Source organism: Balaenoptera borealis, assembly GCF_965194805.1.
Source record: "Balaenoptera borealis genome assembly, chromosome: 19".
Lineage (NCBI taxonomy): Eukaryota > Metazoa > Chordata > Mammalia > Artiodactyla > Balaenopteridae > Balaenoptera > Balaenoptera borealis.
In genome coordinates, this window is record NC_138878.1 from 35,953,905 (window position 1) to 35,979,173 (window position 25,269).

Genomic DNA, 25,269 nt, shown 5'->3' on the forward strand with positions numbered 1-25,269 from the left:
TTTTTTTTTTTAATTTTGTTATTTTTGGCTGTGTTGGGTCTTCGTTTCTATGCGAGGGCTTTCTCTAGTTGCGGCAAGCGGGGGCCACTCTTCATCGCGGTGCGCGAGCCTCTCACTATCGCGGCCTCTCTTGTTGCGGAGCACAGGCTCCAGACGCGCAGGCTCAGTAGTTGTGGCTCACGGGCCCAGTTGCTCCGCGGCATGTGGGATCTTCCCAGACCAGGGCTCGAACCCGTGTCCCCTGCATTGGCAGGCAGACTCTCAACCACTGCGCCACCAGGGAAGCCCTGGCCTTCATATTTTTAAAATTCCGCCCCTCTCTTTATTGTCCATCCTCTCCCCATGCCTCAGGTCTAACACCTGAGGTATTTTTCTGGCCCAGTCATTATCAACTTCAAATATAATCCTGTTACTCCCCAACTTAAAACCCTTACTGCCCCATTGAACTCAGTATGAAGTCCAAACTCCTTACCATGGTAGCAAAGACCCTGCCTGCATAGCTGGATATGACCCACATCTCCAGCTTTAACTCTTTGCCTTGCACTTGGTGTGCTCACAACTGCTAAACTGCTGACCTCTCTGCCTTTGCTTACACTGTCTCATCTGCCTGGTGAGTTCTCACCTTTGATTGGGCAACTCCACCTGACTTACTTAGGGATTCAGTTTTGGAGATGACTCTTCTAGAAAGCCTTCTAGGACCACCAACACCCTCAACAGTGGGTCAGGTGACCTCATTAGCTGTGTACAAATCCTTTTCCCTTTTGCGGGGGTGGGGGGGTCATATTAGGTTAACCTAGTAGAAAATTCAAATAATACAATAGGATATGGAATATGTCTCCCTCCTTTTCCTGCCCTCCAGTTCCTATTTCCAGTTTCTTAATGTATATGCAAGCATAAATAAATATATTTTCATATTATTTTTGCACAGTCTTAAACAAGGTGTACTATGTTTTTCCAGTTAATACTATTTTGGAGATCATTATATCACTTTACATACAGAACTATCATTCTTTTGAAGAACTGCAATGACATTTCGTTGCATGCATAACTTAATTTGCTCAAGCAATTTGTTGATGGACACATGGGCTGTTTCTGATTTTGCTTTGACAAGCAGTGCTGCGAAGTGCAACATTTTTGCACAAATCCATTTGAGCACATGGAGATTATCTTTCCAAACTCTTAGGTATGGGATTACAAGATCAAAGTCGAGGTGAATTTTAAATTTTGATATAACACTCTAGTCAGCCGACTTATTCTTTCCAACAACATTCGAATGTTGGGCCGTCTACACTTCTAGACTACGTGTTTGAGGGCAGGCACCTCCTAGTATTCACATTTGTCTGGCAGAATTGGCCCTCAATTCATATTTGACTTAACGAATTTTATACCTCGCAGAACCGAGTCCAGGGCTGGCATATAGCAGATTCATTAGATGTCTATTACAATTCCTCAATGATTAGACTCGCTAACATTTACTGAAGTTTATCAAACGGTAGGATCTGTGCCAAGCGCTTTACCCCCCACCGCCTTTTTCACTCTCACGTTCTCCTTCCTCTGGGGGAGGGGGCGGGCTCAGCACCACGACCCGCCCCATCTGTGCATTCGTTGGTCGAGCCCGACGCCCGTTACTGCCGAGTCCCGGGCAAACCACGCCTCCAGGCCGTTCGTCTGGCCCAGAGAGGGCGTGTCCATCGTCCCGCCGCACGATCCAGTCAGTCTCCTCTCGTGAGAATCAGTACGCCCTAGAGGACCGGAGCGGTGTGGGTGGGGGCGTGTTCCGCGGTCCCGCGGAGCCGGCGCACGCCGCGCCCCGCCCCCTCGGCACGCAGGCTCCGCGCGAGCTCGCGCACGCGCGTGCGCGCACTTTTCAGAGCCTCACTCTGGCCAGCGGGGATCAACGGGCGGAGGCTGGGCTGCTGAAGTACGAGGGGCGGAGCCCGGGCCGCCGCCACCGCCGCCGCCACCGCCGCCACCGCCGCCGCCGCCGCCGCCGCCGCCGCCGCCAGAGAGGAGCATGTCTGCAACTCGAGCCAAGAAAGTGAAGATGGCCACCAAATCATGCCCCGAGTGCGACCAACAGGTGGGCGCCGGGGGCCGAGCACCGGGCACACGGGCCGGTGGGGCGGGTGCGCGCGGGCGGGCGTCCGTTGCCGGCGGCCGTTGGCTGTGGAGAGGCCGCCTTGCCGGGGTCCCAGCGGCTGAGCGTGTGGGCCGGCCCTCGAGCTCTGGCCACGATGGGAGCCCGGAACCGGCCGGGTAGAGCCGAGGGGTTGCGGGGGAAGCGCCCGGGGCCGCGGCCCGGCCGGTGCCCACCTGGCGGCGGTCAGACGGGCGAGTATCTTGCCCTGTGGCCAGCCGCGTGAGAGGGGGCGTGGGTTTATCGCGAGCTGACGGGGCGCCCTGTCCGGACCCTCCCCGAATCGCCTGTCCGGCTCCGGTGACAGCGGCAGGAGTGTGGGGCAGCAGCCCAAGTGGACGAGTTCGGTCCCTCAGCCCCCTCCTGCCCCGAAGAGAATGCCCGATGTGCCGACTCCGAGTCCGGGCTCCTGGCTCCGAAATCCGCCTTCTGCCAGGCAGGGTTGCTTTGTTCCCGTTTCAGATGTGTACGGTGGACCCCCAAAACTGTCCCCCCGCGACCTGGGCGGATGCTTAAATGTGACAGAAAGGCCCGCAGTGTAATAGTTTTAAGTTTTGGCGAAATATGGAGATTTTTTTCTCTTAAATATAATTATTATATTTTTGACGTAAATAATCGTGAATCCTTTCTGTACATTGTTTTAAATGGAACGTTATTGAATAACGCCCCCATTGAAGCCCTTCCTTTCTGAGCGCTCCTCACTTCCCCCTACCCGCCGCGGTATCCACTGTTAAAAATTTGGCATTTTCTGCTTCCAGATCTTCTAAAAAATATATATGTGGTTTTATGAATTTTAAATGACTGCTTTCTACACAGAATTAATGATGTCATAGCTGTAATTTAAAAAAATCTCATCTTACCATTTTAGTTTAAGGATGCCTCATTTTTTACTAGAATGATACAAGTTCCTCTAAACCTTATAATCTAATGAGTTAAGACTCTCTCAGTTAAAAGCATTAGTTAGGGCCCTATTTCACGCCAACATGCAGATCTGGGTGTGTTTATTTCTTTTCCACTGAGAATTTTTTAAAAATGATTACCTCTTCTCCCTTTTTCTTTCTTTCCTTTTTTTTTTTTTTTAAATCAGGAGTAATTTGAAATGGCTGAAGACTTTTTTAATAAGCTGATTTTAGTGCATACTTTAAGGAGCAAGCTTAAAGGTTGATCAAATCTATTAACAGAAAATGTTACATGTTTTATTCAGTATCTTTTATGGGCAATGATAGATATGCTGATCAGAGGAGAATTACGGTTTATTGATTGTATGAGTTTATTGAGTATGCATTCTAAAAACAATTTAGCCATGTTTTCCAAAACAGAGTTAAATTTCCTTTCTTTTTTTTTTACATTTTTGTTTGCGTTGGGTCTTTGTTGTTGCTCGTGGGGTTTCGAGTAGTTGCGACCAGCGGGGACTACTCGTCGTTGCGGTGCACGGGCTTCTTATTGCGGTGGCTTCCCTTGTTGTGGAGCATGGGCTCTAGGCGCGAGGGCTTCAGTAGTTGTGGCGCGCGGGCTTCAGTAGTTGTGGCTCGCGAGCTCTAGAGCGCACGCTCAGTAGTTGTGGTGCGCGGGCTTAGTTGCTCCGCGGCATGTGGGATCTTCGCGGACCAGGGCTCGAACCTGTGTCCCCTGAATTGGCAGGCGGGTTCTTAACCACTGCGCCACCAGAGAAGTCCTAAATTTCCATTCTTACCATTAAACTAAATTTGTTAAATTCTGAAAAAGTTGGACTTTTCTATTTAAGTTTCCTTGTCGAAGATTATTTAAATATTTAAATCATTTCTGTTTGTTCCGTTTAATTGTGCAGAAGTATAAGGTTTACATGGTATGCATTATGCATTCCAGTTTCTGTAGGGCATCAGTTATTGCAAATCCTGACCTTGTTGTATTTGGCATACAGTAACCTTTTGGGGAAAATAACCTATTTTTAATATCCTCGTTAAAAAAAGAGGAAAGGATAATAAACTTGTAGGAGTCCCTGTAACTATTCAACAAAACGTGATCAGCATTTTATTTGGAAATATCACATTCTGTTTTGTTGTTACACACAAAACCTCCACTGCAGCTGCCATAACAAAATACCATAGATTGGGTGGCTCAAACAACAGTAATTTATTTTGTCACAGTTCTGGAGGCTGGAAGTCCCAAGATCCTGGCAGAAAAGAGAGCTTTCTGGTGTCTCTTCCAGGGACACTAATGCCATCGTGAGGACTCCACCCTCATGACCTCATCTAAACCTAATTATCTCATCTCCAAAGAATACTATCACGTTGGGGGGTTGGGGCTTCAACATACGAATTTGTTGCTGGGGTGTTTTTTGGGGGTGGGGACACAATTCATTCCATAACAGGCTACAACAACATAATTTAAAATGTTGATTTGTAGTGTTCTTTATTCTAAATACTTAAGAGAAGATAACATAACGTGGTGACTAATTCAAACTTTTGGTGATTCTTAAAAGCGATTTATCTTTTACTCAAAGTAACTCAGTTGAAGAAAATAATAGATTAATTTTAGTTTTCTAGTTATTTGAAAGTACAGGTTTCTTATAAATGAGAAAAAAATTATAATCCAGAAAGCCATTTTTAAAAAAAGCTTTAGAACACTGCTGTTATTCTGAGTTGCCTGATGAATATTAAATTAGAATTTAGATATAGTTTATAAACATAAATATAAAATCTTTAAAGTTTGAGATTGCCTCAGTTGAGTAGATTTACATAAGTTCTGTATATGTGTGTGTAAGTTTAAAAACAGGTACAGAGATCAGCAAACAAGAAAGACCTAGATTTTCAGTTGCTTTATTACATCCCCTTTTACATTCCCCCATTTGAAAATATAGTTCTGAAACATCTAAACCACAATACTTTTCATTTTCAACGGGTTTCACATCCACTAACTCAAGTTACTGAGCCATTCTGAGTGTAGTAGTAGTCAGGATTCTTATTTTTCTGGGATCTCTGGTGTATGTTTCTGATTTTGCTTTTTTTTTTTTTTTCTTTATTACATCAGCTTTTTCCCCCTTTTAGGAAAGAATGTTAGGAAATTTTATGTGACATTTAGCAAATATGTCTGCTGTACGTATCTTTGATGCTCTTAGCAACAAAGAGTATAGATGGATTCTCTGTAATGTGGTTATTTTTGAGCTTTTTAAAGTCAGTGAAACAATATAGGGTCAGGATTTTGTTTTTTGCAGTTGTTTTTTAAGCCTGTCTTACTTGTAAAACATGCCTACAATCTCAATACCTATTTTTCAAGGAATAAATTGATTCACAAGCCATCAGTAAACAACACTTCAAATTTTTTTTCTTGCATTTTAAAATCCTGAAAGTATAGCATTAGAACTTTCATTACTGTTGTCTTTGGCATTACAACTGAAATTTCATGGAAGTTTAGGTGTTTGTTTAAAATCCAAATTATACAATAATTTAAAGAGATTAATATAACTGAAGTTGTCTACCTCATTTAATAATTCTTTTTACAGGATCTGTATTGTGGTGGTGGTTAGTTGGGTTTTTTTCAGGGTTGGTGTGAGGGGAAGGAACTTTATATTTTCAAAAGGACCTTAGGGTGACTTAGCTCAGGCGCATGAATGTTCCTTGAGCATAAGACACTTTCATTAAGGGATGTAGATCAGCCTGTCAATTGAATTAGTCATCCCAAAGCCGAATGTACATTTCTCATCTAACTGTAGCACTCTGTTAATTCTGGACATGGATTGGTATAATTTTTTTGTGTATCAGACAATTAAATTTCAATTTGTTGAGTTTCAATAGCTGAAAGAAAATGGTTGTTGAGTAGCAAAGGGTATGTTAAATAAGAACATCACGTTCTGTGTTTTTTTGGGTAGCATTAACTTAAAACAATTTATACTGCCGTGGATGCCGTAAATGATGTGTTTAAGTATAAAGGAAATGAGTCAGTACCTTTGAGCTTGGTTTCTCTGAAGATGTGAAATTTTTAAAATGACAAAACATACCTATTTTAGGCAGATTTTACACTATTAAGAAATGTAACATTACATTTTCTGTCGTGGTTTGGAAGAATCTCATTACATTCTTGATAAAGCAAGCTGTTAGACATACCTGGAGTTTGATTATTTTTATAGATTCATTGTTATTTTTCATAAATACAAACTAGAATTCTTTGTTCAGTATTTTTATGCAAAGAAAAGGAATTCTGCCAAAATTCTGATTTAGCTTATTTAGATCACATATTTATATTCTAGAACATGAGGCATTCTCTACATAAATGGATGAAAGCTTTATAGTAGTGATTAAACTTTTACATAAGCAGAACAGTGGGCAAATGGAACTTATCTTACAAAGGGAATTGTTATTACTATTCTGTGAGTACTTTTTGTTGAGATTAATTTCTGGTTTTCAGTGAATGTGCCCTGAGTCCAAGGATCATTAAGATGAATATTAGTGGAACAATTGTGGAGGGAAAGCTAAAGCTTTTTTCAATGATTTTCAATAACATTTGGCTTTATAAATTTATTTATTTATTTATTATTTATTTTTGGCTGTGTTGGGTCTTCGTTGCTGCACGCGGGCTTTCTCTAGCTGCGGTGAGCAGGGGCTACTCTTCATTGCGGTGCGCGAGCTTCTCATTGCGGTGGCTTCTCTTGTTGCAGAGCACGGGCTTTAGGCGCTCGGGCTTCAGTAGTTGTGGCACATGGGCTCAGTAGTTGTGGCTTGTGGGCTCTAGAGCACAAGCTCAGTAGTTGTGGCGCATGGGCTTAGTTGCTCCATGGCATGTGGGATCTTCCCAGACCAGGGCTCAAACCCATGTCCTCTGCATTGGCAGGCGGATTCTTAACCACTGCGCCACCAGGGAAGTCCCTAACATTTGGCTTTAGAAAGATATTGACAGACTTGAAATGGAGAAAGGAGACACTTGTAAAAATAGTTTACAGATTTATAAACAGAAGCCTGAAGAGCTTGTGTTTTATCCAACGTCCTTCCTGGAGCTGAGACTGTAAGGTACTATGTCTTAACTCCTGCTTTGTCCCACATTCTCTTTTGTTTGTACAACACTTTTGCCCCTCAAACTGGTTGTTGTAAACTTTTTTTTTTTTTTTCTATTGGTAGTAATCGGCATCTTACCCGCTCATGTTGGAACCTGGGTTGTTTTCAGTTCTTTACCCTTTTGAAATGTCTTGTAGATCTACCTTCTCTCCATTTCCATTCTCACTATTCCAGTGGGGCCCTCATAATGTAATGCTGGGATTACTTTAATGATTTCCCAATCATGCCCCCCTTTCCAATTTATTCTATATAAACTGCTTTCAAACTAATATTTTAGGAAATGCTACCTTTTTTCCCATATATTTTCCTTGGCTCTGACCCTATTGTGGTTTTCTGTTGTTCACTCACATCAGCACATGTTTATCATGCATTTGCTACATTCATGGTTATTGTAGTGCGTTAGTAGAATGTGAAGATTTAGAGGACACAATACCCATCTCATAATTTGTTGTCAGGAGGTGGGGTTTAAATAAATCCATGATTCCTACTTCAAGTAATTTATCATTCAGTTTAGGAGAGTACATAAACACTGAGAAGTTTAAGAACAGAAAAATTGTAATAATAAATTGCTTCTTTTTTTTGTCTACAGGTTCCTGTTGCATGTAAATCATGTCCCTGTGGTTACATATTTATTAGCAGAAAACTTTTAAATGCAAAACACCCAGAAAAATCACCATCTTCTACAGGTAATTGTAAGAGTTTACCACATTTTTAGCTTTTTGATGTAGAAATTTAAAATTAATTTTTGTGAATTTACTATTCAATTTTTGTTGAAGTTAACAATTAAAGTCTATTGAAGTATTTGTTTGGTTTTTAGTAGCTATTGGAAATCAGCTTATGACATTAGTATGCCGTTCATTCTATTTAAATGTTAACTCCCTTGTAATGCTGATAAAGCTTGTAACAATTTTCTATTTTTTATTTTTGGAGGATGGAGAGCCATTGAAGGGTTTTAAGCAAGGGAGTGACCTAATCTGATGTTTTTAAAAAAATTTTAAATGTTTACTAAAGGTATAATTGACTTCCAATAAATTGTACATATTTAAAGTGTATGTTTGATAAGTTTTGTCATGTGTTTACACCAATCAGTCACCACAGTCAAGATAATGAACATGTCCATCATTCCCATAAGCTTTCTAGTTCCCCTTTGTAATCTTTCCATCTTGTTTCCCACTCCCCCAGATAACCACCGATCTGCTTTCTGTCACTATTTTAGAACTTTACATTATACAAGTGGAATCATACAGTATGTAATCTTTATTGCCTGACTTCTTTCACTGAGCGTAATTTAAGATTCGGCCATATTGTTGTGTATATCAATAAGAATTCATTCCTTTTTATTGCTTAATAGTATTCTTTGTGTGGATATGCCACAATTTGTTTATCTGTTTACTGCTTGATGGACATTTTGGTTTTTCCTCTCATAGTGCTGGTACAATGTGTAACAACTTTAAAGTAGGTTTGTTTTTTTTTTTAAACTGGTGACTGAAAAAATATAACCTGATTTTGGTGTGAATATAATTTTTAGATACATTGGTTATTTTTTGTAATTCCCTGATATAGAATATCTAAAAAATTTTTTGTTTGAATTTTACCTTCCCATTAATATAAACAAATTGGATTTGTTCAGCAGATATATTTATTAAAAAATGAAATTTTGTTATTTGTTCTTTGATAAAGTCAGAACTTTGTATGTTCATGATCCCCAAATAAGAGTAGATTGATTGCAAGTGTATATATGAGCATCTGCTGTATGCTAGGCACTGTTCTAAGCCTTGGGCCTAAAGTAATGAATGAATTTACTATCAAGGCAGGTTCACTGCTGTCATGGAGCTTAATGCATTCTTGTGGGCAGGAAATAGAGAACAGATAAACAGGGAGAATATCAACTTGTGAATAAACGCCTTGTAAGAAATTAAGATAGAGTGCTGAGGTGTGTGACTGGAAGGCTAATTTTGATTGAGTGGTTGGAAGCTTCTCTGAGAGGTGACATTTTAGGCTGAGGCTGAATAGGAACAGGGGGGTAGTAGCCATGATAAGATCAGGAAGAAGACCATTCTTTTTTTTTTTTTTTTTTTGAAATTCACGTTCTTTTATTTATTTATTTATGACTGTGTTGAGTCTTCGTTTCTGTGCGAGGGCCTTCTCCAGTTGCGGCAAGTGGGGACCACTCTTCATCGCGGTGCGCGGGCCTCTCACCACCGCGGCCTCTCCTGTTGCGGAGCACAGGCTCCAGACGCGCAGGCTCAGTAATTGTGGCTCACGGGCCCAGTTGCTCCGTGGCATGTGGGATCCTCCCAGACCAGGGCTCGAACCCGTGTCCCCTGCATCGGCAGGCAGATTCTCAACCACTGCGCCACCAGGGAAGCCCAGGAAGAAGACCATTCTTGACAGATGAAATAGCAAATGCAAAAATTTTAAGGTTGTTAAAAGTTTGGTATATTTTAGGAACAAAAAGGCCAGCATGGTTGCAGTGTAGACAGTAAAACCAGGAGAATGTTCGATATGAGGCAAGAGGGATAAGCAGGGACCAGATTATTTATTTAAGGCTTTGTAAACTAGAGTAAGATTTTGGTTTTTATTCTTACGGTGTGAGGAGAAACTATCCCTGGGATGTGCGATGAGGTGAGGGGAGGGTGGCGTGCTCTGATTTGCCTTTTAGAAAGATCATTCTGACTTCTGTCTAGAGAATAGTTTGTGGGGTTACAAGGTGGAAGTGAGCTTTTGCAGTATGTTAACTGAGTGAGGATGCCGAGTTAGGCAAAGAATGGTTATAGTAGGAGGTGATTCAAGAATTACTTATATTTATGTCTGTGAGAGGTCTGTTTATCCTAGGTCTGTGGAGAGATGGGAGAAAAGCAGTTTTAATTCCATTTCTGCCTCTGAGTTTGCTCCCTTTCAACATGGTAATGGACTATTAATTCATTAGTTCTTAAAGGCTGTTGCTGGATTGGTTATATAGGAGTCATCCAGAGAACTGTTAAAAATCAATTCCTGGTTCTTGTTTCCTAAGAGTGTGATTTGGGTATGGGAACCTTGGAATGATTCATTCAGTAGATTTGCTGGGGTGGCATGTCAACTCAGTTCCGAGGCTCCAAAATGAATAAGACATGGTCCATGCTATTAGTGGGACAATTGTGTTTATTAGTTTTTCACTCAACAAATATTTTTGAGACCCTTCTATATACCAACAATTCAGGTGAGAAATGAGGTAAGGAAGAAATGTAAATGAGGACAGAGAAAAGGGACAGATGCTACAAGTGTTAAGAATTTAGAATCATTTGAAGGAGAGGGAAGACTTTAGAATGACTCCCAGATTTCTGATGGATTTTACTGGTTAGAAAGGGAAGATAAAAGGGAAGACAAGTTTTGAGGGAAAGATGAAGAAACTATGTTTGGATATAGTTGTGAAATATCATCCGTGTGGATTTTTTTTTTTCCCCCAGTTGGACATACAGTCTGAAGCTCAGGGAATAGCCTCAGCCGGAGAGAAAGGTTTTGAATCATCATGGTTGTTGATATCATGGAAGTGGATGAGCTAGTTCTATAGAGTCTATAGGGTAGGAAGAGGAAGCAGGTTCAGGGACTGAACTTTAAGGGTAGAAGTGGGTAGGGAGGTCATGTCAACTGAGAAGAAATGTCAGCCGCAGGAGAACAGCCAACAGAGAGTGGTGTTACATAAGTCAGTGTGATGAGTGAGAAGCAGTTCATTATTATTTTACGTTTGGAGTTTCCTAAGGTTCTGTTGTTTAATAAGAGTAGACTTGAGACCTTGAAGTGAAGATGAAACATTGAAGCCTAGAAATCCTAGGGAGGAGGAAGAAGAACCAGCAAAAGAAACAAAGAATAGAAAGGACAGAGAAATATCAGGGATAGACTGTGCTGTAGAACCAAAGGAGGAAAGGGTTTTAAGAAGGATTAAGAGTACTCAAAGCCTGGAAATCAGTTTGGTATAGTACAGACGTGTACTATATGTTGTTATATATTATACGGAAGATCTGGCTTCAGATTCAGATTCCAGTTTGGTCACTCTCTAACAGGTTAATTAAGCTCCAGGGGCAGCTGCTGTTTACTTGTGTTTATGTAGATTTATAGTACCAACCTTAGAGGATTGAAGTGTAGATGAAGTGCATATGAAAATGTCTAACATAAAGAAAGCTTGGTATGTTATAGGTGCTCAATAAATACTAATTTTTACAATTAAATTTCTTTTTTTAAATTTTTTCTGGCTGCATTGGGTCTTCGTTGCTGCACGTGACCTTTGTCTAGTTGCAGCGAGCGGGAGCTACTTTTCGTTGCAGTGCGCGGACTTCTCATTGCGGTGGCTTCTCGTTGCGGAACATGGGCTCTAGGCGCGCGGGCTTCAGTAGTTGTGGCATGTAGGCTCAGTAGTTGCGGCATGCAGGCTCAGTAGTTGCAGCATGCAGGCCCTAGAGTGCAGGCTCAGTAGTTGTGGCGCATGGGCTTAGTTGCTCCATGGCACATGGGATCTTCCCGGACCAGGGCTCGAACCCGTGTCCCCTGCATTGGCAGGCGGATTCTTAACCACTGCACAACCAGGGAAGTCCCCAGGGAAGACTTTTATTTGCATAATTAAACATTTAAAACAAAAAAGAAACATCTTTAAAGCTCAGATTGCACTTATCTTAAAATCAAAGCTATAAAAGATTATTTGAAATTTCAGTGGGTTGAAACCTCTTATTTAATTATTGTAACTTTGTGTGACATGCAGGAGGAAAATAATCTGTTAAGTCATAGATTTATCTAGATTTGAAATGTTGAAATCTCACATTTTGCAAATATACTAATCATCTTTATATCTTCATAACATACATGAAAATAGGGAGGTGGGACGCTAGAACAATATAGAACTTTGCTAGCTGAAAATATAGATAAATAAAATCTATTATGGAAATTAATTTTAAATTGTAAAAATATATTAATTTCGGTGAGAGGAAAAGATGAGTGTTACAAATAAAGCTGTATTAATGGTCAGTGTTTTGTACAAGTGCATAGAACCTCAAGGCAATTAATTATTCTTTGATACCTTTCTAAATGCGTTAGGAATGTAGTATTGTTTCTTTTATCCTTTTTAGGGGGTCAATATTAAATGGAGATAAATTTTTAAAAATTGACTATGTTGTTCATGTAGGATTTCATTTCTAAATTGAATGGTTGACTGAGAGTTTAAAAAGTAGCCTTGAGGTTGAGTCTTCATCTGTCAATTTGAAGAAATTTTAAAAAAAAGAAATTAAAGGAAATACTGTATTTCCTAAAATTGAAAGTATCTGTACTGTGGCCTAAACCTTCAGTACTGTAGTAGTAATCTATTCAGATATTTGGTCAGTCACCAAATACTGACAGAAGCAGTTTTTGGTGAGAACAAACTCAGTTTGTTCCAAATCTTTAAATTTGGTTTTCCAAATGGGTGTTCTGGGTGGTTTAGTGGCATCAAGGGTGCTATTTTGTATTTAATAACAATGGATATACCTTTAAAAATTTTTAATTATAAAAACTGTAAAGAAAAAGTAAACTGAAAATCTAACTGAGATACTAGTTTATAAAAGACTTCCTCTAAAGATAAGAAAAAGATTTAAAATGGTAAGAATTTTGAATAGCTTATTAGTATTTAACTGTTAATTTCTCAGTGAGTATACGCTTTGGGTTAAGCTTTGTCAAATAAATAGCAAAATTAAATAAATTCCATTTTTTATTGGAAGGAAAAAGGGATAAAAATATTAAACATAATTTTTAAATTATTCTCTAACAGGGAAAGGCTGATAAATAAGCAAAGTCTATAAATGACATACTCACTTTTGTAGTTAAGGAAGAAAAATGGAGAAATGATTATCACCAGTACCTTTTAGAAACCCAAAATGATTGAACATTAATCAGTAGTAAGTGATCCTCAACTCTGAATTACTTGACAGTGAAGATTTGGTTTTGTTATTTCAGAAAACATTGTTCCTTACATGCTAATCACTTAAAATTGCTGTACATTCATATATGGAACATAGTTTTTATTTTGCCTTTTGATGAAAAAATACATACCTTCATCTCTGTGCCTTTTTTTAAAGTTCTTAATCATATAGTTTATATAATGGTATCTATATTCATCTTTAAAAGACATTTTTCATAGAATCCTCTGATTTCTTCTAATCAAGACTGATTTTAGGTCTGCTGCACAGCTGTCATGCTAAAATTTCTTTCCATTGTACTATAAGGATAATCCTACTTTTTTTCTTTCTTTTTTTTTTTTTTAAAGATATTTTGATGTGGACCATTTTTAAAGTCTTGAATTTGTTACAGTATTGCTTCTGTTTTGTATTTTGGTTTTTTGGCCACCAGGCATGTGGGATGTTAGCTCCCTGACCAGGGATCGAACCTGCACCCCCTGCTTTGGAAGGTGAAGTCTTAACCACTGGGCCGCCAGGGAAGTCCCCTACTTTTTCTTTTTTTTTTTTTAATTTTATTTATTTATTTATTTATTTACTTATTTGGCTGTGTTGGGTCTTTGTAGCTGTGCATGGGCTTTCTCTAGTTGCGGTGAGCGGGGGCTACTCTTCATTGCGGTGTGTCGGCTTCTCATTGCGGTGGCTTCTCTTGTTGCAGAGCACAGGCTCTAGGCGTGTCTCAGAGCACAGACCAGGGCTCAAACCCGCGTCGCCTGCATTGGCAGGCAGATTCTTAAACACTGCACCACCAAGGAAGTCCCAAAATTTTGTATTTTAATCATTTTAAGTTGTACGGTTCAGTGGCATTAAGTACATTCATATCATGTGCTTAATCATCACCACTGTCTATTTCCAGAACTCTTTTCATCTTCCCAAACTGAAACTCCGTACACATAAAACAATAACTCCCCATTTTCCTCCTACTCCCTGCCCCCATCATGCCCCAGGCCACTACTATTCTTTCTGTGCCTGTGAACTTGAATTTGACTACTGTAGTTACCTTGTATAAGTGTAGTCATGCAATATTTGTCTTTTTGTGTCGGGTTTCACTTAGTATAATGCCTTCACCCACGCTGTGACGTGTCAGAATTTCCTTCCTGAATAATATTCGATTGTATGTACTTACTACATTTTGTTCATGCATTGATGGACACTTGAGTTGCTTTCACCTTTTGGCTATTGTGAAAAATGCTGCTGTGAACCTGGGTGTACAAATATCTGTTCAGTTCCCTGCTTTCATTTCTTTTGAATATATACCCAGAAGGGGAAATGCTGAGTCAGGTAGTAATTCTGTTTAATTTCCTGAGGAGTCGCCATATTGTTTGCACTATTTTTCATTACCACCAGCAATGCACAACGATTCCAATTTCTCTACATCCTCATCAACACTTGTTATTTTATGTGCTTTTCATAATAGCCATACTAATGGGTATGAAGTGGTGTCTTGTTGTGATTTTAATTTGCATTTCCCTAATGAGTAGTGATGTTGAACATCTTTTCATGTGTTTATTGGCTATTTGTCTATCTTTGGAGAAATGTCTGTTCAAGTTCTTTGTCCATTTTTTGTTGTTGTTGAATTGTGGAAGTTCTTTTTATTCTGGATGTTAATCCCTTATCTGATATATTTTTGCAAATATTTTCTTCCATTCCATGAGTTGCTTTTCTACTCTGTTGATAGTGTCCTTTGACATACAGAAGTTTTTAATTTTGATGAAATCCAAGTTGTCTATTTTTTCTTTCGTTGTCGGTACTTTTGGTGTCATATCCAAGAAATCATTGACAAATCCACTGTCTTGAAGTTTTTCCCTAAGCATTTTATAGTTTTAGTTGTTATATTTAGATCTTCAATACATTTTGAGTTAATTCTTGTATATCGGGGTCCCCAATCCCTGGGCCGTGGACCGCTACCAGTCCGCGGCCTGTTACGAACCGGACTGCAAAGTAGGAGGTGAGTGGTGGGCGAGCGAGCAAAGCTTCTTCTGCCGCTCTCCATCGCTCGCATTACCTCCTGAACCGTCCCCCCTGCCCTGCCCCTTCCCCCCCCGCCGGGGGGGGGGAAATATTGGCTTCCAGGAAACCAGTCCCTAGTACCAAAAAGGTTGGGGACTGCTGTTGTATATGGTATAAGATAAGGGTCCAGTTTCATTTTTTTGCCTGTGGATATCCAGTTTTCCCAATTACCACTTGTTGAAAGTACTGTTTTTTCACGGCTACTGTTATTGAAAATCATTTGACCATATATTCGAGGATTTATTTCTGGGCTATTTTATTCTATTGGTCTGTATGTCTCTGGTAAGGCAGTACTACATTTTTTTGATTACTGTAGTTTTGTTAGAAAAGTTTTGAAATCAAGAAGTGTGATTCTCTGTTCTTTTCCAAGATTGTTTTGTCTGTTTGGGGTCCATTGAGATTCCATATGATTTTAGGATGGAGTTTTCTATTTCTGCAAAAAAATCTTAATGATATAATACTCTCTGAAGGTATGCTTTGAAATGTTGGAAGATTTTTTGTTTTCCTGAACTACCTTTGTTCCTCATGTTTTTGTTTTTGTTTTGTTTTTGGCCTTGACCAGGGATTTAACCCGGGCCACAGCAGTGAAAGCCCAGAATCCTAACCACTAGGCCACTAGGGAACTCCCTGTTCCTCATGTTTTATCTTGCTCCTTCTCTCTCTCACACTTTTTATTTTCTTCAAATAGCTGGTAATCCTTAATTGCCTGTTGATATTTATAAATGAAGATCTTGGTTTATCAGTGTAGATAACTTGCATGAATATCCTACACTGTTTTGAAAGTCTATTTTGACATTTCTTTAGTGTACAATTGGAAGCAGCTTATTGGCAGGCTTTTAGATGTAAATTAGGTGAGCTGGGGGATGCTGTTGAAATCCATGATTACCAAAATAAGGAAGGCTTCATTCTGGGACAGAATGTGAAATCCTTTATAGTATTTCATTTTTATGAGGAACTGCCTTTTTTGTTTGTTTGTTTCTTCTTTCTATGTTGTGGAGGTTCAAAGTCCCCTTGAACATCGCTTGGTTCCCAAGAGCTTTACATCTTTATGTGTTACTTTTGTATACATAGGCCCAACTGTTCTGCAGTAGTTCTAGTTATTCTGATGATCACCCTGTGGCCTGCTGTTCCTTACTGTACTTTTTGTCCTGTCCTGGGAGTATCTTTGGGAAGAACAGCGATCCCTTCTATAGGAGATATCTCTTATTCTTATTTTGAATTTTAGTTTCTTCTATTCTGGTTACTTAGAATCTGTCAGCTTGCCAGTTTGCTGAAATTCTGTAATTTCAGATCGTTAATAGCACCCTTTTCTGTTTCAAGCACTGCAGATTTATTTTCCTTTTTGCCTTTACCTTTTTACCCATGTTTGTTCTCATTTCAGTAGGATTTTTGAGAAGATAATGAAATAAATCATGTGTTCAGTCTGATTTTATTTATTCAGCACCACTTAACATGTGTAGGTAATGTCCTAGGTTCTGTGAATGAGACAGGCAAAAGCATCCCAACTTTCATAGAACTTATATTTCGAAGGGGGAGACATATTGAACATATAAATAAATGTAGTAGTAGTAGAAGTAGAAGTAGAAGTAGTAGTAGAAGAAAATTATAGAAGGACTATAGTAGTAGTAGTAGAAGAAGATTATAGAAAGTAACTTGGGCTGGGAGACTCAGAGGGGCGACCTATAAATTGACATCTGAAGGAAATAAATAAAGCCTGTCTCATGAAGAGCCTTGGGAAGAAAGCTCTAGGCAGAAGCATTAGCAAATGTAGAGACTCAAGGGGAGGAAGGAACTTGTTTTATTAAAAGGAAGGCATGTCTGGAGAGTACTGAACAAAATGGCTAGTGGTATGAGATTAGATGGGTGAGAGGCAAATGTCAGGTCTTATAGGGGGACTTACAGTCTTTGGTCGGGAAATTTGACTTTCTTTTAAATAAAGTGAAAAGCTAATGAAAGGTTTTAGAAAGGAAGCTTATTTATACAGTCTTTTTTTTTTTTTTTAACATAATTTTGGCAGCTATTTAGGGAATGTGTTCGGTTTGGATGTTGCCCATAGAAGTGGGAGAAATGAAGAAATTGTGGATGTATTTTGCACGGAGTACCTATGGACTTCTGTGATGATAGAAGAAACAAGCTGAGTCACAAATGACTACAAGTTATTTGGCTGTTGCAACTGGTTGGTGCTATTTACTAGTATAATGAAGGTTGGAGGAAGGAAAATCAAGAGTTATTTTTTGGCGCATCTGAAATGCTTGTGAGTCATACAAGTGAAGCTGTCAGGTAGGCAGTCTAGAGCTTTGGGAAGAAGTCAGAGCTGAACGTATAAATTTTGGAACCATTATAACAATAGTTTTTAATGTTTTGGGTCCATGGTTTTTCTGGGCTCAGGACAGAGTCCTAAGACTTTAATATTAGAGATGGAAAAGAACCTGCAGGGAGGAGAAGACAGCAGAGGCGATAAAGAGGAATGGCTGGTGAGATGGGAAATTTGCAGAACCTGAAAATCAAGTAAAAAATTAATTTCAAGGAAAAGAGTAGTCCTCTGTTGAATTTTTGAGAGATGGTATTAAGATGATTAAAGAGAGGTGTCTATTAGATTTACTGACAGAGGTTTTTGTCCTTCTTGATGATCATTTTCATTGAGTTGGGAGCTATACTGGAATGAATTGATGGGTGAATGGGAGGTGAGAAACTGAAGGCAGAAAGTACAGATACTTCTTTTTTGAGAAGTTGGCTATGAAGAAGTTTGCAGAGATGGGTGGGTAGCTGAAGGAACAAACTTAAATTCAGTGTTAAACTCTAAAAGACATACTGTAAAAAGCTTTACCTGTTACTATTTCTTTCAACTTTTTTCTTTTTGAGAAATTCTAAGCATACCCTGTCCCATCCACATCCACGCCTTCTCTTGTATATTATTTTAAAGCAAATTTCATATAATTTCAATTATAAATATTTCATTACATGTTTCTAAAAGACAGACCTTGGGACTTCCCTGGCGGTCCAGTGGTTAAGACTCCATGCCTCCAATGCAGGGGGCATGGGTTTGATCCCTGGTCAGAGAACTAGGATCCCATATGCCATGCGGTGCAACCAAAAAGAAATAAAATTAAAAATTAAAAAAATTAAAATAAAAGATAGACCTTTAAAAACTTAAGCACAATAAAAAATTAACAATAATTCCGTAATATCAAATATCCAACTGGTGTTGAAATTTTCAGGTTTCTCATAAATGGTTTTTAAAAACAGATTCCAAATAAGGTCCACACATTGCATATGACTGATATCTTTTTTGGCTCTCTCTTTATCTATTATTTTCTCTTTTATTCCTTGCAAATTATATGTTAAACTATCACTTGTCCATTTGGATTTACTGTTTGTGTCTCCGTGGTGTATGTTAACACATTCTTTGAATGATTTCTCTTTTTCTTATAAATTGTAATTTGGATCCAAGGGCTTGATGAGATTTGATTTTTTTTTTTTTTTGGCAAGACTACTTAGGTAGGTATTCTATAAGGAGGCACAAAGTCTACTTATCTCTGTTTTTGTGATGTTAGCAGCTGTTGATGTTTACATTTAGTTCATTTCAAGTTGAAAATGGTGATACTCTTATTCCTTCTTCAGTTTTTTAGCCACAGTGATTCTAAAATGAGAAATTGCTCTTCATCTACCCTTTTGTTACCAGTGAGTGGTACAGTTTGAATAGAAAAAGCAGGGTACATGCTTTATTCTTTTCCTTTATTTCACTTTTCAAAATAGTGAGTTGGTTCTTTAGGTGTTTCAGTCTATTATAGTTATTATTTTTATTGATGCTCAAATTATAATGGTCAGCAGGAGCCTCTTCAAGTTAGCCCTTGAGTGCTTTAACAAGATGCTGATGATCTTAGATAACTTTCTTACAGTCTGGAATAACTAAATATTCTTGCATTATCTGGTATATGTTAATCTGAGACCTGGAATTAACTAATTCTCCAAGGATATGGTATTTGGAAATAACTTTTAATATTTTACTTAAATTTATTTTATTTTATAGTAGCCTATTAAGCGTACTTAATTTATATAGCCTTTTATTTCATTTTATTTTTAATTTATTTACTCTATTTATTTATTTTTGGCTGCATTGGGTCTTTGCTGCTGTGCGCGGTCTTTCTCTAGTTGTGGCCAGTGGGGGCTACTCTCAGTTGCAGTGTGCAGGCTTCTCATTGCGTGTGGCGTCTCTTGTGGAGCACGGGCTCTAGGTGCGTGGGCTTCAACAGTTGTGGTAGGTGGGCTCAGTAGTTGTGGCTTGTGGGCTCTAGAGTGCAGGCTCAGTAGTTGTGGTGCACGGGCTTAGTTGCTCCACGGCATGTGGGATCTTCCCAGACCAGGGCTCAAACCCATGTCCCCTGCATTGGCAGGCGGCTTCTTAACCACTGTGCCACCAGGGAAGCCCTTTATAGCCTTTTAAATTGTTCTCTTTAGTTCTTGGGATATGAATTTTCTTATATGTTTTGCCCTTTTACCACCATGGTTTTAGGCATTTGGGGAATTTTCTTTCTTTCTTTTGAATTCAGGTACGTATTAAATCAATTTTAAAAAAATTGTTGTTTGTCTTATCCAACCTTTTGATCTGTTTGGAGTGAGAGGGGTGGCTCCTTGCATTAATTAAATCACCATGTTGAGTAAAGTTCCCCTATTGCTATTTATTTGGGATAAACATGCTCTTAGAATGTCAGAAATGACCTCATCTGTGGATAAAGTGATAACTGCTTACTTCCCTAGTGTTTTAATGTTTTCCCTAGATACTTTCTGTTTGGTTTTTACTGGGAACTTTAATATAAATATTATGGCTAAGGTCAGTTTTGCTTCTGTGTATTTGACATATTTCAATCTGTAATTTGGGTAGGGGGAAAAAAGGAATGGAATATTTATTTTCCTTTTGTAATACTTCACCATTTTTAACTTGGATACAGAGAGAAGGAAAAAGGTTGCTGTGGAATTGTGTGAACTTGTAGGGGCTGAAATTAAAAGTATCAAATAAAGAAACTTGTCTTCCGTTATAAGATTCCTACTACCTCATGTGTTAGTGTGGATCTGAATTCTTTTGAATTTCTTTTTTTCCTGCATAGGTGTGAGGGACATATAGATGTTATGGTTGTAGTTTTATAAAATATGCCAGGCAGCAAACTCTAGTGCTATTTAGAAAAAAAAAGAAGAAAGCAATGAGAACATGGGCAAACAGTTCTTGCTAAGCCCTAAAATATATCACTTTTATTCATCCATACAGAAAACAAGCATGAGGCCAAGAGGAGGCGAACAGAGAGAGTTAGGCGAGAGAAGATAAATTCTACAGTAAATAAGGATTTAGAAAACAGAAAGAGGTCTCGAAGTAACAGCCATTCAGATCATATCAGACGAGGAAGAGGAAGACCTAAAAGTGCATCTGCCAAAAAACATGAGGAAGAAAGAGGTATGAGTAAATCCAAGCAGTTGTTGTTTTTTTTTCAGGTATTAAAGTTTTCTAACATCTAAATTAGATAGTAGTGAAGAAAGTGTTTGGTAGGCATTGAACTCCTAGACTTAAAATTCCAACTCATATTTTCGTTTGTAAAAACATTTCCCTACAGGTAGATGCTTGTTTTAAAAAAGTCATATAAATTTAATTCTTATTGGAAAATTAAAGGCTTAAATTAGGTAAAATTCACCTTGCTATAAACTGATGATAGTAAAGTTCAGAGATAATTTGTGTATGACATCCTGGATAAGTCTGTTAAAATAGTTATACTTTTTTAAAGATAAATCTGAATTCTGTTAAGACTTATTTCAAACTATTATACTGTGAGTTTTAAAATTTTGCTATCAAGTGTTCTTCAGTATGAATTTTTAAATTACTCCTATTCTGTTTCCTATTCTGAGGCAGCTTTTGGATAGTAAGGTGAATTCTTCTTGGTCTAAAACATATTCATATTCTCCTTATAGATTTTCTCTTTTCTTCTGATAAGTAGTGTGTCTACCAATAACTTGTTTGTAACCATCAACTAAAACTTCTCGTTTTTTTTGATTTATACATCTTTTAAAAAACCTTTTATTGTGGAAAATTTAAAAGATTACACAAAAGTAAAAAGAATAGTATAATGCACCCTATATGCCCATGAATATCCTTTAAAAAGTGGGACTTTCAAGCCAGTAATTAAAGAAAAAAAGAGATAGTTGCTTTTTATAATTCTTTAAAAATCTCTCTCAAGTAAATCAACTATACTTCAATTAAAAATATATAACAATGTTGTTAGACACCACAAAAACCTCTATTAAAATAATTTCTTCAGTGAAATGTGTTTATAACTTCTTATGTTATTTGTGAGTTATGCTTTGCTTTTTCAGGTATTCAGTCTTAGGTATTCAAATATAAATGTATTTTAGACATTGAGAATTTTTTACCTGATCACCATTTCTCTCTGCTTTGTGTGCTTCTATTTGAATAAAAGTACTACTGTTAGGGAAAATAACTTCACTGGTACAGCTTTTATCAAAGTTAAAGATTTTTTTAATACTGTATGGCTAAAGGACTAAGGTTTATAATGTCTTTGACTGTATTCTGTGCTTCTATACTCCTTAATTTCTTTGGGTAGTTTTACTGCTTTTTCTCTTTCTTTCTATTATGCTGATCTTCCAGAGAGTTTGAGTTGTTTTCTCAACTTGAGGGTGCTTCTTTAACAATGGGATGATCAGAAAATATATGCTAAAGACTGTTACAGAATGAAAACTAGGTAAAGAAAAGTCAACAGAGGGGCTTCCCTGGTGGCACAGTGGTTAAGAATCTGCCTGCTGGTGTAGGGGACACGGGTTCGAGCCCTGGTCTGGGAAGATCCCACATGCCACGGAACAACAAAGCCCGTGCGCCACAACTACTGAGCCTGCGCTCTAGAGCCCACAAGCTGCATCTACTGAGCCCCGCGTGCCACAACTACTGAAGCCTGTGCACCTAGAGCCCGTGCTCTACAACAAGAGAAGCCACCGCAATGAGAAGCCCACGCACTGCAACGAAGAGTAGCACCCACTCGCCACAATTAGAGAAAGCGCAAGCACAGCAACGAAGACCCAATGCAGCCAAAAAATAAAATAAATAAATTAAAAAAAAAGTAAACGGAGAAAAAAGAAAAGAGGGAAATACTGCTTGGCCCAGAAAACAGAACATTCTTTACCGTTGAAGTACAGGGAATATAACCCAAAGAATGGAAAAGGAATGCTTCTGGTCAGAGGAGATGAGAGAATAGATAATGACAGTACTTTATTTGGGGGAACGAAGGCTCTGTAGTTGTGGTAGGACTCTATATATGCAGGTTTGGATCTTTTATTTCATGTTAACTTGAAAAAAGCATTTATTTGGGTATAAATTGTTTTCAGGTAATTTTAGTTTATTATAGGAAAGTTTTAAGAAAGCTATTTCTAGAGTAAGATATACTTTTAATACAAACAGGGAGGACCTCAAAGGAATTTTTGTATAATAAAATAGAATCTTTTAATGTAGGCCAGAGGCAAGGGCAGTCAGCAAACTTTTTCTGTAAAGAGCCAGATAATAAATATTTTAGGCTTCGTGGGCTATACGGTCTCTGTCATAGCTAGTCTGCTCTGTCGTTGTGTCTGGAAAGCAGCCATAGGGAATACGTAAATGAATGGGCATGGCTGTGTTCCAGTAAGACTTTGTAAAAACAGGTGGGAGGCCAGATTTTGCCAATTGTATTTTACCAATTTTGCAGGCTGTATTTTACAAACCCTTAAGGCAGACCATGTTTTCTAAATATAATACTGATAGAAAATATGAACTTTTGAAATGTCTATATATTTTAGAATAGACTTCTTTGATATGCTTCTTAGTGTTAAGTAGCTACTTAAATTCAGTATTTATTGATTCCCAGCTCATAGGGCACTTGAAGAATTTGAAGCAAGCTTTACCTTTATTCTAATAAGGAAAACCTGACAGTGTGTCTAAAAGCACATTTTTAATTGGCTTTACTGTTTTCTATGTTTTGAAAAAAATAGGAAGAAGAAGGAATGAAAAGGAAATCTTTTTAGACATCTAGATAACAACATTATCATAAAAGCCAACCATTAAACTTAACAGTTTTGGATGGTTTAAAATAAGTCTTTATTTTATATGTGGGGGGTATGATTATTCTGGATATTAGTAAAGTAGGAGTGACATTTTGACTGATTGAAATATATTGGGCAATTCTGAATACCTTATTAATGAACATAGAGAGTTAATGTAGACTTCACGTTAAAGATGGTGGATTGAATAAACACATCTAGCTCTGCACCCTCCCCAAATCCTAGTAAAATGACAGGGATGAAAGGGATTTTTTTTTAAAGGGCCAAGTCCCACAAGGACAAGGAGTGGGAGAAGCAGCAAAATTCTGGAAAGTGGTAACTTCTTTAGCAGACCCAAGAAACCCAAATCGTAAACTCCTTTGAGGAAAGCTGAGAAAGAAACTGATTTTTGTTTCACGTCTGCCTAAGGTCAGGAATTTTTACCTCAGTTATGTCTGGAAGTGTAGAGGTGAAGGTGAGGCTAAAAACAAGATTATTTGAACTCTGTGTTTTAATAGCCTGCTAGGGCTCTTTACCCTGACCTCCCTTCCCTGCAAGTTTATCCTTTGAAAGGGAAAACAGAGTCTCTGGTCTAGGAAACACCAGGCATCATTGAGGGCAGGAGTACCAAATTAAGATGAGGAAGATTAGGTGAAAATTGGAGATGGTAAATACTGAGTTCTCCAGTCAGGCTTTCACAAAGGAATAAAAAAATAACTTGGATATGATAAGTTTTTGCAGGGAGAAGAAAAAAATTAAGACTACCATTAATATTCTTTGTAAGAGAAGATATGGTAGTCATGAAAGAAGAACAAGATGATGTTTAAAAGGAATTGCAGATGTCAAAAAAGTACTTGGAAAATGAACTTTAAAATGAGAATCTCAAAATATATATATATGTATGTATATGTCTATATGATTTGCAGAAATGTAAAACTTTAACAGAAGGCTTACAGACAAAATTGATGAAATATACCAGAATGTATAGCAATAGGAAAAGAGATGAAAAAATGAATAAGAAACATAAGAAATTTAGAGGACCAGTTTGAGGTCAACATCTGTAAATAACTGATGTTGCAGAAGAAGAACATAGAAGATGAAGTAGATGGGAAGTCATCAGTGAAATAATTCAAGTAGTTTTCCCAAACAGGAAGGACATTGAGTTTCCATATTGAAATGCCTCACCAAATTCCCAGACCAATGGATGGTTAAAACTAGATATTATGCCAAAGCGTATCATCATAAATCATATCTCTCTGGTTAAAGGGAAGGTCCTTCAAGTGTTCAGAGAAAATAATCAAAGTGGTACAGTGGCATACTACCCAGCAAGGAACAAACTACTCATGTATGAGCAACATCAGTGAATTTCAAAAACATGTTGAATGAAAGAAGCTAGACACAAAACAGTACATACTATACCATGCCACTTATATGAAGTTCAAGAACAGGCAAAATAAATCTATGGTGGTAGAACAATGGTTGCTGGTGCGGTGGGGAGGGATTGACTGGAGAGGAGCATGAGGGATTTTCTGTATCTTGATTGTGGTATGGGTCATCCAGTTGTACACTTATGATCTGTATATTTAACTGTAGTAAATTTAGCAATAACTTAAAAAATAACTGTAAAAAGTGGTATAGGGTTTTCTTAACAGTGACACCAGTAGTTGGAAGACAGTATTTTGCCTTTAAAATACTAAGAGGAAATATTCAAGTCTTAACTCAATCATGCTATTAACTAGTGTGAAGAAAGACTAAAGACACTTTCTGATATTCAGGGTCTCAAAAAATTTGCTACCCATACTCCCTTTCTCAGGAGGCTACTGCAAGATATGTGGCATCAATGAAGAAGTAAACCAAGAAAGTATCCTGGACCTACGACACGGGGTCCAACTCAAGAGAGAGATGAGGAGAATCTCCAGCATGATGTTGACAAGAGATCTCCAGATGATAATTGTGCAATAGGCCTAGAAAGCAACCATTTCACATTGGAGCATAGAATTTCTTCAAGAAGATAAGATTGATATGTGTAAACATTCTGAAAGATTTATCCAACTAGGAGAGAGTTTGGGTTCAATTA

The 25,269-nt window shown here is 38.2% G+C and overlaps 1 protein-coding gene across 1 annotated transcript in view; it reads left to right on the plus strand.

The window, feature by feature from the left end:
* Positions 1-47: 47 nt before the first annotated feature.
* Positions 48-25,269, plus strand: part of LOC309616346 (UPF0547 protein C16orf87 homolog) — a 32,157-nt gene continuing 6,935 nt past the window's right edge. The window contains exons 1-3 of the mRNA XM_082366830.1: positions 48-2,080; positions 7,754-7,850; positions 20,392-20,574. Coding sequence (XP_082222956.1) covers positions 2,015-2,080; positions 7,754-7,850; positions 20,392-20,574 — 346 coding nt within the window. The 5' untranslated portion in view covers positions 48-2,014. The remainder of the gene's footprint in view (positions 2,081-7,753; positions 7,851-20,391; positions 20,575-25,269) is intronic.